The 15,380-nt window shown below is 45.3% G+C and overlaps 1 protein-coding gene across 1 annotated transcript in view; it reads left to right on the top strand.

The window, feature by feature from the left end:
• Positions 1-15,380, top strand: part of ZNF45 (zinc finger protein 45) — a 70,227-nt gene that overhangs the window by 17,439 nt on the left and 37,408 nt on the right. The window contains exons 4-7 of the mRNA XM_053906451.1: positions 1,486-1,536; positions 5,685-5,811; positions 6,915-7,010; positions 11,409-13,243. Of these exons, the coding sequence (XP_053762426.1) occupies positions 1,522-1,536; positions 5,685-5,811; positions 6,915-7,010; positions 11,409-13,243 (2,073 nt within the window). The 5' untranslated portion in view covers positions 1,486-1,521. The remainder of the gene's footprint in view (positions 1-1,485; positions 1,537-5,684; positions 5,812-6,914; positions 7,011-11,408; positions 13,244-15,380) is intronic.

The raw sequence follows: 15,380 nt of genomic DNA on the forward strand, positions 1-15,380 counted from the left end.
ACCTGAGCCGAAGTCGGACGCTTAACCGACCAAGCCACCCAGGCGCCCCTAGACATCGTGTTAAGAATGACCGACCAAGACGGGGCGCCCGGGTGGCTCGGTCATTTGAGCATCCGACTTCGGCTCAGGTCATGATCTCGTGGTTTGTGGGTTCGAGCCCCACGTCGGGCTCTGTGCTGACAGTTCAGAGCTTGGAGCCTGCTTCGGAGTCTGTGTCTCTCTCTCTCTCTCTCTCTGCCCCTCCCCCACTCATGCTCTGTATCTCTCTGTCTCAGAAATAAATAAACATTAAAAAAAAAATTAAATCAATAAAAAAAGAATGACCGACCAAGAGAGAATACCATATTTCAGAGGTTACAGCTGGTTTTCATAGGACAGAACAACAGCCTCTAAAGACACCATTGATAGAAGCCATTTATGAGGACAGGTGTTTTTGTTTTGTTTTGTTTTTTTAAGGTTTTTTGTTTTTTTTTTTAACGTTTATTTATTTTTGAGACAGAGAGAGACAAAGCATGAACGGGGGAGGGTCAGAGAGAGGGAGACACAGAATCTGAAACAGGCTCCAGGCTCTGAGCTGTCAGCACAGAGCCCGACGCGGGGCTCGAACTCACAGACCGCAAGATCATGACCTGAGCCGAAGTCGGCCGCTTAACCGACTGAGCCACCCAGGCGCCCCGGTGTTTTTGTTTTTTTTTTTTTTTAATGTTTTTATTTATTTTTGAGAGAGACAGTGTGCGAGTGGGGGAGGGGCAGACAGAGAGGGAGACACAGAATCTGAAGCAGGCTCCAGGCTCTGAGCTGTCAGCACAGAGCCCAGTGCTGGGCTCGATCCCACAAACTGCAAGATCATGACCTGAGCCACAGTCGGACGCTTAACCGACTGACCCACCCAGGCGCTTTGGAGACAGGTTTTATGTTAGCGAATATTACCTGCTTTTCTGCAGCTACTAAGAAATAAGGTACTCTGAAAGGGTTCTGTGTGCTTTGTGCCTGCTGGTTTAATTCTTAAAACAGTCCTATGAGGTAGGCATTGTTAATCCCTCCATTTTTGCAGGTGAAGGAATTCAGGCACGGAGATATTAATAATTTGTCCAAGATTTCACAACTAATAAGTAGCAGTACCATGAGCCTAAAACATTTGGCCCCAGAGACTGCTCTCTTAACTTGACTGTCAATTTCCACCTTCCCTAGGATCAGATTCATACCCTGAGAGTGACAAGGAGAACTTACATTAGGACCACCGTGTGTGCTTAGGTGGTTGTCCATTGTGCAGGGGCTCTCGGCTGAGGGGGTGGGTGAGTGGTCTCTGGAATCCAACCCACGCTCTGCTCATCGAGCCCCCTGAGGAAACGGCGCTTTTGCAAGTTCATATAAAGCATGAAACCTAGGTAGTGACGTATGTTAGCCATATGGGTTAGCGACAGTCTTGGCCAGACTCTGATGGTTTTGTTTTATCTTTCCTCTTCCCTTTTTTTGCCTTCTCAGGACTCAGCCCTTCCCTAGAAGTAGAAGGAGGACAAAATGACCAAGTTCAAGGTGAGTTGGGCTTCCTTTCTAGATTTGAAATTACTGTCTCATTTCTCAATGAATAGTTGCATCCTTGAAAACAGTAGATTAATAGGCATTTCAAAACCTCTTCTGTGCCAGAGGATCACTACTTCTAACTTTAGTGTGGTTTAATTTTTTTTTAATGTTGTTTATTCTTGAGAGACAGCAAGCCAAGGAGGAGCAGAGAGAGAGAGAGACAGGATGTGGAGCAGGCTCCACGTTGTCAGTGCAGAGCCCAGCGTGGGACTCAAACTCACGAACTGTCAGATCATGATCTGAGCTCAAGTTGGATGTTTAACTGACTGAGCCACCCAAGAGCCGCTAATATAGTTTAATTTTTGTTACTTTATTTTATCTTTCATAATTTCACGAATAAAATAGAGGAGAAAAGTGAATAGCAGTGGAAAAAGCCTCCCTAATTTTACTACTATTTTCCTTATAAAAACTGTTTCCATTTTCCCATGTCCTTTCCCTCATAGGCATCGGTAACTGTATATATATTTTTTTAATTATTTTTTTTTTTAACATTTATTTATTTATTTTTGAGACAGAGAGAGACAGAGCATGAATGGGGGAGGGTCAGAGAGAGAGGGAGACACAGAATCTGAAACAGGCTCCAGGCTCTGAGCTGTCAGCACAGAGCCTGACGCAGGGCTTGAACTCATGGACCGCGAGATCATGACCTGAGCCGAAGTTGGATGCTTAACTGACCGAGCCACCCAGGTGCCCTGGTAACTGTATATTTTTAATAGTTACATAAAAATTCTCAGATTATGCCTTTTCTAATTGATACAAATATATTTTCTACATTTTTTTAATTTAATTTTTTTTTTACATTTAGTTATTTTTGAGAGACAGAGCACGAGTAGGGGAGGGGCAGACAAAGAGGGAGACACAGGATCCAAAGCAGTCTCCAGGCTCTGAGCTGTCAGCACAGAGCCTGATGTGGGACTCGAACCCACGAACTGCGAGATCATGACCTGAACCAAAGTCTGACGCTTAACCGACTGAGCCACCCAGGTGCCCCTATTTCCTACATTTTTAATGGCTACATTATATTCCCTTATATTGATGTAGTCTGTGTGTATGTCTCATAACTTTTACCCCATTCACGGACATTCAGGTAGTTAAGAATTTTTACTATTTTATTTATTTTAATGTTTTATTTATTTTTGAGAGAGAGTGCAAGTCGGGGAGGGGCAGAGAGAGAGGGAGACAGGATCCCAAGCAGTGAGCAGTGACAGCAGTGAGCCTGATGTGGGGCTTGAACTCACGAACCGTCAGATCATGGCCTCAGCCACAGTTGGATGCTCAACCGACTGAGCCACCCAGGCGCCCCCAGAATTTTTACTATTTCAAAGGACATTGTCATGATGAGCACCAGCTATTGTACAGAAGTGCCGAATCACTGTATCATACACCTGAGACTGATATTACACTGTATGTTAACTAACTGGGATTTAACAAAAATTAAAAAAAATGAAAACTAGGAAAGTAAAATTATAATAAATTCTGATTTTTGACATACTTAAAAAAGAACATTGTAGTAACAGTTGGCCTAACGTAAACCGTTTTCCTCAAAAAGGAATTTTGAGGGGTTTGCCATTTTTTGTTCTTAATGTTTTTAGGAATGTAAATTGAAAAAGTACCTTTGATAGGCAAAATCCTCAGGGATATTGTATGTAGAATACTCAGATATGACAGTGCAACCAGGTATAACTGATGCTTTGCACAGAGAGAACATTCTTCCATATTTTCCCATAAGAAAGCTAGATACTTGGGGCGTCTGGGTAGCTCAGTCAGTTAAGCATCCAGCTTCAGCTCAGGTCATGATATTGTGGTTCACGAGTTCAAGCCCCACGTCGGGCTCTGTGCTGACAGCTCAGAGCCTGGAGCCTGCTTCGGATTCTATGTCTCCCTCTCTTTCTACCACAACCCTGCTCACGCTCCCTCTGTTTCTCAAAAACAAATAAACATTAAAAAAAAATTAAAAAAAAAAGAAAGCTAGGTTCTTTCTCATCCGTGTCTGAATCCTATCATGTACATGTTTTATTTACTGATTTATATTTTTTTACGTGGGTATTGATTGATTTTTATCAAAGTAATAATGTGCTTTTTTTTCCCCTCCCTCTTTTTTATTCTTTTCAGTTTTTTATTTAAATTTTAGTTAGAATAGTGTTGGTTTCGGAAGTAGAATTCAGTGATTCATCACTTACGTACCACACCCAGTGCCTTTCCCAACAAGTGTCCTCCTGTACCCATCACCCGTCCAGCCCATCCCCCTCCCACCTCCCTCCATCAACTGTCAGTGTGTTCTCTATCATGAAGAGTCTTTTATGGTTTGTTTCTTCCTCTTTTTCCTTTTTTTTCCCCCTCCCATATGTTCATCTGTTTTGTTTCTTAAATTCCACATATGAGTGAAATCATATGGTATCTGTCTGTCTGCTACTTACTTACTAGCATAATACCCTCTGGCTCCCTCCGCGTCGTGGCAGGTGGCAAGATGTCATTCTTTTTGATGGCTCAGTAGTATTCCATTAGAAGGTACTTAATTTTATAAAGTCCAGTAGCACAGGGAGACATTCCAGATGCTTTTCTTACTGCGTTTAGCTTCCGACTGACCTTAAGAGGCAGTACTTTGTCTCCTCTGCATTTTAATTACAGAGACACAGGATTGTAGAATTTCAGAAAACTGTTTAAGTTCACACAGGAAAGCAAAGGTCTGACTGATCCAAAAAGACTCCGTGGATTTTTATTTGGATAAAGAGGGAGGCAAGGGCAAATAATTCTCCAGTCAGGGTCTTGGCCCTTCTACATGCACTTGGTTGCCCTATGCGTGGAAGACAGCACAGATAATACTGCCTCTGCATGGTCACTCTTCAGAGTCTCCTTCTTTAGGATCTCTGATGCTCATTCAGGACGCTTGGATGTGCAGGGCTCCGGCGATGAACACACAATTCTCATATGAAAAGTTAAGACAGGGGGCGCCTGGGTGGCTCAGTCGGTTAATCGTCCAACTTTGGCTCAGGTCATGATCCCAAGACTTGTAACTTCAAACCCCGAGTCAGACTCTGTGCTGACAGCTCACAGCCCGGAGCCTGCTTCGGATTCTGTGTCTCCCTCTCTCTCCGCCCCTCCCCTGCTCTCATGCTGTCTTGCTGTCTCTCAAAAATAAATAGACATTAAAAATTAAAAAAAAAGAAAAGTTAAGACAGTACCGTACATCAGCAATTCTTGACCGTGGGTGATCTTTGCCCCCAGGCAGTGTCTGGAAACATTTCTGGTGTCACCACTTGAGGGAGGCTTCTGGCTCCCAGTGCGTAGAAGCCCGGGATGCTGGTAAACATCCTGCGGTGCGTGAGACAGGCCCCCGCCCCAACAACAAACATTATCTGGCCCAAAATGTGTGTCGTGTCAAGGTCGAGAAACCATGCAGTGCACGAAGCTATACAAGAACAATAGCAAAACGTGGGTGACAGTATTTAAATATGTTTTAAAAAAAAAAAAAAGCTTCAAATCTCTAATAGAAATTTTGCAGTCATAAAGTAAAACTCTGGTTGGACTATGAGCAAAGAACATTAACTGGCAATGTACTGAAGCAAAAAATAAAAGATGGCCAGTAAATATATGAAAATACGATAGCTCGTTAATTACCGAATTAGTACCAAAAGAACAAGTTGCTTTTTACTGATCAAATTTCTTAGGACTCAGAAACACTGGTTATATTCAGTGTTGCGTATGATGTGGAGAATCAGGGATATTTATATTCTCTTGGGGGAAGCGTAAAATCCAGAGAAAGTTGAAAAGAAAACCTGGCGTTGTACATAGTAGTTTTGAAGTGGCGTATTCTTCGGCACTGCAATTTTTACTCCTTGGAACTTATCCTAGGAAAAGAATTAGACGGGAGGCTAGTATTTATGGAGAAGGTTGTTCTTTTCAGTATTTATTTTGAAAAGAAAAGAATGCCAGGTAAGACAGTATGTATTATTTGAAATGTTTAATCAGATAGTTGTGAAAATCTGTGGTCTCTGAAAATTTGGAACCACTCTGTACCCACCCTTTCCAGTTTTCTCAGTGCTCTTCCTCTGAGTGGCCATCGGGCGCAAGATTGAGCTTATGTGTGCTTGATGTCGTAGGAGGCAGTGACGTTCAAGGACGTGGCTGTGGTCTTCACCGAGGAGGAGCTGGGGCTGCTTGACCCCGCCCAGAAGAAGCTGTATGGAGACGTGATGCTGGAGAACTTCCGGAACCTGCTCTCTCTGGGTGAGGACAGGTGCTCTGTGACTGAATGTCACCCCCTCTGTGTGGTTTATTTACCCTCCGATGTGTGGGGATTTGGAGCTCTTGACCTAGTTTCCAGTGTTCTAATCAGCATAAGACGCAGAGATGGCATTTTTCTGGTCATCCCCCCTCCCCCCCCCCCGCCCCCAACAAAGTTTGTGTTTTGTACATGAGCCGTAAATTGACACCATGACTGCTGTATCCACATTTTTGGCTTTTCTCCAGCTGTGGTCATTTCCAATTAGTGGGTCATAACACACATTTAGGGTATTGTACCAGCATTTTTAAAGTTTATTTATTTATTTTGAGTGACAGAGCATGAGTGGGGGAGGGGCCAAGAGAGAGGGGGACAGAGAATCCCAAGCAGGCTCTGGGCTGTCACACAGAGCCTGATGCGGGGCTTGAACTCACGAACCGTGAGATCATGACCTGAGCCAAAAACCAAGAGTCAGGCGCTTAATTGACTGAGCCACCCAGGCTCCCCTATACCAGGATTTTTAATGAAATACGATAGGGTAGGGCACCTGGGTGGCTCAGTCAGTTAAGCATCAGACTTTGGCTCAGGTCGTGATCTCACAGTCTGTGGGTTCGAGCCCCGCGTCGGGCTCTGTGCTGACAGCTCGGAGCCTGGAGCCTGTTTCAGATTCTGTGTCTCCCTCTCTTTCTGCCCCTCCCCTGCTCGCACTCTGTCTCTTTCTCTCTCTCTCTCTCTCTCTCTCTCTCCAAAATAAGTAAAAATTAAAAAAATTAAAAAGAAAAAAGAGCTACAATAGGGTAGAAAATGTCAGAGCCCTTGGCAATAACCACACATTGCAGCAGCAAAAACTACAGCCAGTTGCTGAAAATTGTGTGAGCAGTGGCGGAAAAAATCTGAAGCAAACAGACATTTTTTTACCCCAGTAGTTCACACCTAGATCTACATACCCTGGATTTTTGCAATAAAATGTCCTCCTCTGATGCATCATAATTAACAGTTTGGAAAACACTAATTTTGGTGTCCTAAACATGATGTGGTGAAAACGCCTGTGTTGTGATTTTGGCCTCTGCTGTATTAATTTAAAATGTTTGTCCTTGCCTTTCCACAGGGCACCAACCCTTCACACCAGATGCAGTACCCCAGTTCAAGAGGGGAGGAAGGCTTTGGATGATAAAGGCAGCAACCCACAGCCACGGCTCCTCAGGTGAGAGCCATGCGGCTCGGTCTGTCACGTCTCTTGTCACCTCCCCAGCTCTGGAGCAGGTCGCGGTCGGTGCCTTGTCTCTGAATTTCTGCAGCAGTTTTTAGCACCCTCCCTCTCTCCTTTGCTCATTTACAGTTGTTCTCCACTGGAAGTGACTCTTTTTTATTTTTTATTGTAGAGAGAGCGAGAGCAGGGGAGAGGGGCAGACAGACAAGGAACCTTAAGCAGGCTCCATGCTCCACACAGAGCCCGACACGGGGCTCCACCCCACGACCCTGGGATCATGACCTGAGCTGAAATCAAGAGTCAGGTGCTCAAGCGGACGGAGCCCCCCAGGAGCCCCTCGAAGTGATTCTTCTGCATGTTTGTCAGGTCTTGTCAGGCCTCTGCTTGAACCTCTGGTAGCTTCTTACCTGATTCAGAGCAGAATCTAAGTACTTACAGTGACTTCTGATGGCCCACCTGTCTGCTCCTTGCTCATCCTCCATCCCTCTGCAGACGTGACCTGTCGCTTTCCCCCACGCCTGTCTGTTCTGTCCAGTTTTGTCGCTCTGCTATGCTACCCGTGGCCCGGCCTTGTCACCGTCTACCTGTTCTTCCTTCTGTCATCCTCTTGGCCCCTCCCTTACTTCGCGTAAGTCCTTCTCAAATCCTAACTAACATCATAAGAAAGACGTTCCGTGACCACTGTGTTCCTGACCCCTTCTTCTTCCCCCGTTCTCCTTTCCCTTACCCCGACTGATTTGGTGTCTAGGCATTGATCACCGCTTACCATATTAACATATATTTTTGCTTCGCTCACTCTGTTCTCACTAGAATGTAATTATCAGGAGAGAAGAAATTCTGTTGCCTTTATTGCTATATCCTCAGTGTGTAGGTCAGACTTGGCAGAGGACAGGTGTGCTATAAATATTTGTTGTGTGAATGAATGAGCTGATAATGGTTACGTGGACTTTTCCCCATTAGTCGTGGACGTCCTTAAAGGGTGTTAAACAGAAATGTGTGGTGAAGGCATCGTCTAGAACAGCCCGTGATTATCGTGATTATCTAATCGAATGTAATTGATTAGGTCCTTTTAGATATGTGTAGATTTGTATCCATTAAACCATATCCGATGACAGCTTAACTTTGCACTTGTAACCACAGTGAATATCATTTCAGCTCTGTGGCTTTCCTGCAGGTTTTAGTAGTTAATCCTACTGTCTGAGTGAAGAACCACTTTTTAGAATGAAGAATCTGATAGCCACTTTTGAGGCAGGTCTCCTATTAAGGAAAGTATCAGATATTAACTAGCTTTCACGTTAGTCTTTCCCTTCGTCGGTTTTCCTCATGGCAACCACCAACCTCATCCAAACAGTTAAAGAAAACAATGTCACCCACCACTATCCGTGTGTGTGTGTGTGTGTGTGTGTGTGTGTGTGTGTGTAGTTCTAACATACATTTTATCCAGAGAAACCTTTACTTACAAAGCACTTTTAATATTTTACCATTCTGCTAATGCTTGTCATAAGCCACTAAATTTATTTCAGACTCACTGAGTCCAACCTGTAGCTTGTAAAACAGTGGTGTTGTCCATACAGGAACATGTTTCTGTATCCATCAGAGTGACAGCCTGCTTTCGGAGTCATTATTCCTGAGGCTCTAAATATTGACTCCTATATGAAGAAGGAAAAGTTTTACACACATAGGAAGAGATTACAAAAATTCAGAAGGGGGTGCCTCGGTGGCTCAGTCGGTTAAGCATCTGACTCTTGATGTTGGCTCAGGTCATGATCTCACCGTTTGTGAGTTCAAACCCCACGTCGGGTTCTGCACTGACAGTGTGGAGCCTGCTTGGGATTCTCTCTCCCTCTCTCTCTGCCCCTCCCCCTCGTGTGTGTGTGCTTGTGCCTTCTCTCTCTCAAAAATAGATAAGTAAACATTGAAAAAAATTTTTTCACAAGCAATCGATCCCTAGGCCCCACAGCCAATTGTATGCCTTATGCTTTTTTTTTTTTTTCCTTCTTTCCTCTCAAGCGATTCTTGCCATGATTTTATGATCAACATGATTTTATCATCAGCAACATTCACTTAGGTTAGCCCTGCCTCTGGTGAAGCCTTTCAGCTTCCCAGCAAAGTTGCTGCTTCCATTCCTGTTATGGGTAACTTCCTTGAAAAAGCTCTTTTACTTTTGTAACAGAGCTCAGACTCTCGCAAAGAAGTCAAACTGGGGCTTATTTGTGTGTTCAACATGTACTTACGGAACGCTGCCATCTGGGAGTGCTGATAAAGCAATGAATGATCTAAGTGCTCGTCCTGGTGGATATTGCATTCAGGTGGGAGAAGACATAAAACAAAACGATAAAGGGCATAGGGGCGCCTGGGTGGCTTGGTCGGTTAAGCATCCGCCTTCGGCTCAGGTCACGATCTCGCGGTCCGTGAGTTCGAGCCCCGCGTTGGGCTCTGTGCCGACAGCTCAGAGCCTGGAGCCTGTTTCAGATTCTGTGTCTCCCTCTCTCTGTGACCCTCCCCCATTCATGCTCTGTCTCTCTCTGTCTCAAAAATAAATAAACGTTAAAAAAAAAAAAAAAAAAAACGATAAAGGGCATAGATAGTGCATCTGATGTAATACGTGCCACGTAAAAACAACACAGGGTAAGGTGAATGCCGAGAAGATTGCTGGGGGTGTCAAGGGATAGGGAGAATTTCCTGCTGGATGCTGGATGGTGAAAGAGGCCTCACTGATGAGGTGTTATTTGAAGAGAGAGCTGAAAAGAAGTAGGTAGCAAGCTCTATAGTTTATTGACGGAACAGAGTCCCAAGGAGAACGTAGCTCTTCCTGACTGATCCTGACTTGGAGAATCCACGCCATGCCCTGCTCCTTCTCACAGGTTCTTGCTCTGTTCTAAAAGATGAGCATCTCAGGGGGACCTGGTGGCTCAGTCAGTTAAGTGTCCTACTTCAGCTCACGTCATGGTCTTATGGCTTGTGGGTTCGAGCCCCGCATCGGGCTGTGTGTTGACAGCCCAGAGCCTGGAGCCTGCTCGGATTCTGTGTGTGTGTCTCTCTCTCTCTCTGCCCCTCCTCTGCTCACGCTCTGTCTCTCTCTCTCTCTCAAAAAAATAAATAAACATTAAAAAAAATTTTTTAAATGAATAAAAATAAAAGATGAGCTTCTGATTTTCCACTCTTTTTTCCCCCCCGAGGTGATAGGAACTTTATTGCTATGAGGTTTTAGAATAATGTATGTTAGTACCGTAAACCTCTTCCCCAATTGCCGTCCTGAAGGACATTTTCCTGCTTATACTCTGAATTTCAGGCACTTGGGTGATAAGATCTGTTCTCCCAAACACCTGTCTTTCCAACCAACCCAGCACATCAAGGCTTCTAACATGGAATAAAGTCCAATGAAATAATTTGAAGCAAAGGTTTTCAGATGTGTTTTCAGCACATCTTCTGATCGTCTGTCTGTAAGGGTCCTGATGGACATTTTGAGCATTTGGTCAGATGTGCATGCAGTAGGCAGAATTATGTGGAGACTATTTATTGGACACCTGGTTTAGCAAAAAAGAGAAAGCTTTTAGGTGGGTGCAGCTTCGTCTTTGGAAAGATTCCCTAGGAAGTGTTTTTCTTGATCTGCAATCACCAAATTTCTAACCTGTTTCTCACATATAAAACTTAGTATGATTCTAACTGGAATCATACTACATACTACATATCTCATTAACGTGTACTGAATAGGAGCCTGGTGGACCACCTCTAGGTTTTCGATGATAAAAATGGCAGGGTGTCACAGACTTTGAATCTGGGGTTCTCTCTTGTCCAGCAAGAGAGCGGACGCAGACTTGAATATGAGAGAGGCTAATGTCCGGGAGGAGACAAGCGTCCCGAGTAAGGGTCCTTGTTCCGTATTTATTAGGATCGGAAGGCTTACAAGTCTGCCTCTAACTGTTCCTCTACCTGTTTGTAGACATTTGCATCCTTTGGAAGCGGCTTTCCGCTCTGTGCTTTGTTCTGTGCTTGGCTTTTTCACCCTGTGGCAGCTTTCCACCTCAACCTTGTTAACCCATTGGTGCAAGCTCCGGGAATTCTTAAACTTATTCCCTACAGTGTGGCGCCTGGGTGGCTCAGTCGGTTAAGTGTCCCACTTTGGCTCAGGTCATGATCTCACGGATCATGAGTTTGAGCCCCGCATCGGGCTCACTGCTCTCAGCACAGAGACTGCTTGGGATCCTCTGTCCTCCTCCCACCCCTTCCCTGCTCCCGCTCTCTCTCAAAAATGAATAAACATTTTTTAAAAACGGTACCTTCTCCTGGTTCATGTTAAGCCTTCAGGTGTGGGCCTTAAGTTTATAACCTTGGTACCTCTGACCAAAGCATTTAATGTGCCCCATCTCTAAATTCTCTTTATCCTTTTAGGAGACAGGAATCTAAATGATGCGGAGACTCTTCAGGAAATTGGATTAAAGTACCTGCCACATGAAGAGCTTTTCTGCTCGCAGATCTGGCAACAGGTTACAAAGGAGTTAATCCAGAGCCAAGACGCCGTGGTAAATATTCAAGGAACTGGCTCTCAGCTGGAAAAACAGGGTGATGCACTCTATAAAGATGGGGAGTTTGGTAGAGGCTTTAATCAGACTTCGTGTCTTCAAATTCACCACAGAGACCACACAGGAGGAAACCCCTATAAGGGGGGAGAGTGTGAGGATGGTTTCATTGAGCACTCTCATCCTCAGACTCACCAGACAGCCCATGTGGGAGAGAAGCCCTATAAATGTGAAAAATGTGGAAACACCTTCCGCCGACTTTCAAGCCTTGAAGCCCATCAGAGAGCCCGCAGCGGGGAGAAATCGTACAAACACGATACGTCGTGTAAGGGTCTCAGACGGAGGTCACGTCTTCGCCATCCGCAGAGAGCCCCCCCTGGAGAGAATCCACACAAGTACGAGGAGTGTGGGAGGAGCGTCCGGAGAAGCTCCCAGTGTCAAGCTCCTCTGGTAGTCCGCACGTTGGAGAAACCTTATAAATGTGAGGAGTGCGGGCAGAGCTTCAGCCAGGGCTCGTATCTTCGAGCCCACCAGAGAGTCCACGGGGGAAAGAAACCCTATAGATGTGAAGAGTGCGGGAAGGGCTTCAGTTGGCGTTCGCGACTGCAGGCTCACCAGCGAATCCACACAGGAGAGAAACCATACAAATGCGAGGCCTGTGGCAAGGGCTTTAGCTACAGCTCACACCTTAACATCCATTGTCGAATCCACACGGGAGAGAAACCCTACAAGTGTGAAGAGTGTGGGAAAGGCTTCAGTGTGGGCTCACACCTTCAGGCCCATCAGGTCAGCCACACTGGAGAGAAACCTTACAAATGCGAGGAGTGTGGGAAGGGCTTCTGTCGGGCCTCAAATCTTCTGGACCATCAGAGAGGCCACACTGGTGAGAAACCGTATCAGTGTGATGCCTGTGGAAAGGGCTTCAGTCGTAGCTCGGATTTTAACATTCACTTTAGAGTCCATACGGGAGAGAAACCCTATAAGTGTGAGGAGTGTGGGAAAGGCTTCAGTCAGGCCTCGAATCTTCTGGCCCATCAAAGAGGCCACACTGGAGAAAAACCATACAAGTGTGGTACATGTGGGAAGGGCTTCAGCCGGAGTTCAGATCTTAACGTTCATTGTAGAATCCACACGGGAGAGAAACCCTATAAATGTGAGAAGTGTGGTAAGGCCTTCAGTCAGTTCTCGAGTCTCCAGGTGCACCAGAGAGTCCACACTGGAGAGAAACCGTATCAGTGTGCGGAGTGTGGGAAGGGCTTCAGCGTGGGTTCGCAGCTCCAAGCCCATCAGAGGTGCCACACTGGAGAGAAGCCGTACCAATGTGAGGAGTGCGGGAAAGGATTCTGTCGGGCCTCGAATTTTCTGGCTCATCGTGGCGTCCACACGGGAGAGAAACCGTACCGGTGTGACGTGTGCGGTAAGCGCTTCAGACAGAGATCCTATCTTCAAGCCCACCAGAGGGTCCACACTGGGGAGAAACCATACAAGTGCGAGGAGTGCGGGAAGGTCTTCAGTTGGAGCTCATACCTTCAAGCCCATCAGAGAGTCCACACTGGAGAGAAACCATACAAGTGCGAGGAGTGCGGGAAGGGGTTCAGTTGGAGCTCAAGCCTTATAATTCATCAGCGAGTGCATGCTGACGATGAGGGTGATAAAGACTTTCCCACCTCGGAGGATTCACGCAGGAAGGAAGCTCCAGAAAAGCGATAATGTTCTAATACCTCAAATGGGTGCTGAAACAATCCCGTTACCAGACCTGTCATAGGAGACAAAACATTTGTTGAAAGAGAGTCAGTATTTCAGCCGGAGCTCCACGTGTCCCAGTGGTTGGGCGACCACATAGCAGAGAAGCCTCATGAGAGCGGAGACTTACGTAAGGGCTTCATTTAGAACGTTGACACGTAGCAGATGTGCCACAGAAGAGAGGCTTAGGAGGGATGAGTCCGTCTTCCGCTAGAATATAAGCTCCAGGAGAGTAGAGATGCGTCGGCTGCCAGATCTATTCAGCCTTTCAGTGCCTCACACGTTGTAGGTGTTCGGTAACGTTCAATCAGTGTAGGGAGAAGAGTCATCGTTGAGATTTTTTTCTTCGGTTCGTCTCGCAAAATGTCTATGAGATGTACTTAGAAGAGGAAATCTGCAAGGCTTAGAGGACGTGTAAATTAGGCATGTGGGCTCATTTCCCCAACCCCACAGGTCCTGTGAACTGGTGTTTCTCAGCCTGTCGGGGGGTCCAAAAATCAATTCAGTGGGTTGTAACCAGCACTTACACGTGTGCGGATTCTTTATTGAGGTATAATTTGCATGCAGTAACATGCATAAATCTCAAGTTTACAGCTTCCTGAAGTTTTGCAAATGTATAACACTTGTGTAATCCTCACCCAAATTGATGTGTGCAGTATTTCTATTAAACCGGACTGTTTCCTTGTGTGCATTTCTAGTCATTCCCACCTCCGGTGGCGACAAGGATGATTTTTATACCTCACGTTGGTTGAGGCTGTTCTTGGACTTCCTGTGGCTTCAGTATGTACTCTTTTATGTCGGGATTCTTTGGATCAAACATGATCATCAAACATGAAAGCAAAGTTGAAAAAATTCAGTATCTATTCATGAGAAAAATTCCTCAGGGAGATAAGAGCCATCTATGAAAATTCTACAAGTTAGCATTCTTTAAAAAATTTTTTTAATGTTTATTTATTTCTGAGACAGAGCATGAGCAGGGGAGGGACAGAGAGAGAGGGAGACACAGAATCTGAAGCAGGATCCAGGCTCAGAGCTGTCGGCACAGAGCCCAACGCGGGGCTCGAACCCACGAACCCTGAGATCATGACCTGAGCCGAAGTCAGACACTTCGCCAACAGCCCCCCAGGCGCCCCTACAAGTTAGCATTCTTTTTAAAATTATTATTAAGGATTAATTTATATGCAGTAAATTGACTCTTTGGTGTAGGGTTCTTTGTTTTGGCAAATGATTACTATTGTATCACCGCCCCAACAGTCAAGACATGTAACAGTTCCGTGACCCCCTTGCCCTGAAATTCCTTTGTACTCTCGTGGTCAGCCCCTTCCCCATCACCCCTCCCTACCTTTGGCAACCCTCTACCTGCTCTCTCTATGCATAGTTTACTTTTTCTGGAATGTCCTAAAATGGAATCATTCAGACTGTAGTCTTTGGAGTCTGGCTTCTCCCACTTAATGCTTCTGAGATTCATCGATCTTGATGTGCGGATTGCTAGTCATTCCCCTTGTCGCTGAGTCGTGTTCTGTTACAGGGATGTACCACGTTTGGTTTATCCATTTATCACTTCAAGGATATTTGAGTTTCCAGTTGTTAGTGGTGATAAAGAAAACGGTGACTAGTGTTTGCATACAGGGCCGTGTATCAACACAAGTTTTCTTTGTCTTCGTAAATACTTAAGAGGGGGGTTGTATGCATGTTCAACTGTATGGAAAAGCTCACGGCTCTAAAATGGATGTACCGTTTTGTCTTCCCACCATCAGTGCGTATCAAAGTTTTGTTTTGTTTTTAGCATTTCGCTAGGTTCGTAGTGGCATCTTTCTTTGGTTTTAATTTACATTTCCCGGGGCACCTGAGTGTCTTAGTCGGTTGGGCATCTGACTTCGGCTCGGGTCATGATCTCATGGTTTGTGGGTTCGAGCCTTGCGTTGGGCTCTGTGCTGACAGCTCAGAGCCTGGACCCTGTTTCCAATTCTGTGTCTCCCTCTCTCTGACCCTCCCCCGCTCACACTCACTCTCTCTCTCAAAAATAAATAAACAATAAAAAATTTTTTTTAATTTACATTTCCCTGATGACTATGTTAGGCATCTTTCATATCTGAATGTT

Source organism: Panthera pardus, unplaced genomic scaffold, assembly GCF_024362965.1.
Source record: "Panthera pardus isolate Hobbes unplaced genomic scaffold, ASM2436296v1 HiC_scaffold_18, whole genome shotgun sequence".
Lineage (NCBI taxonomy): Eukaryota > Metazoa > Chordata > Mammalia > Carnivora > Felidae > Panthera > Panthera pardus.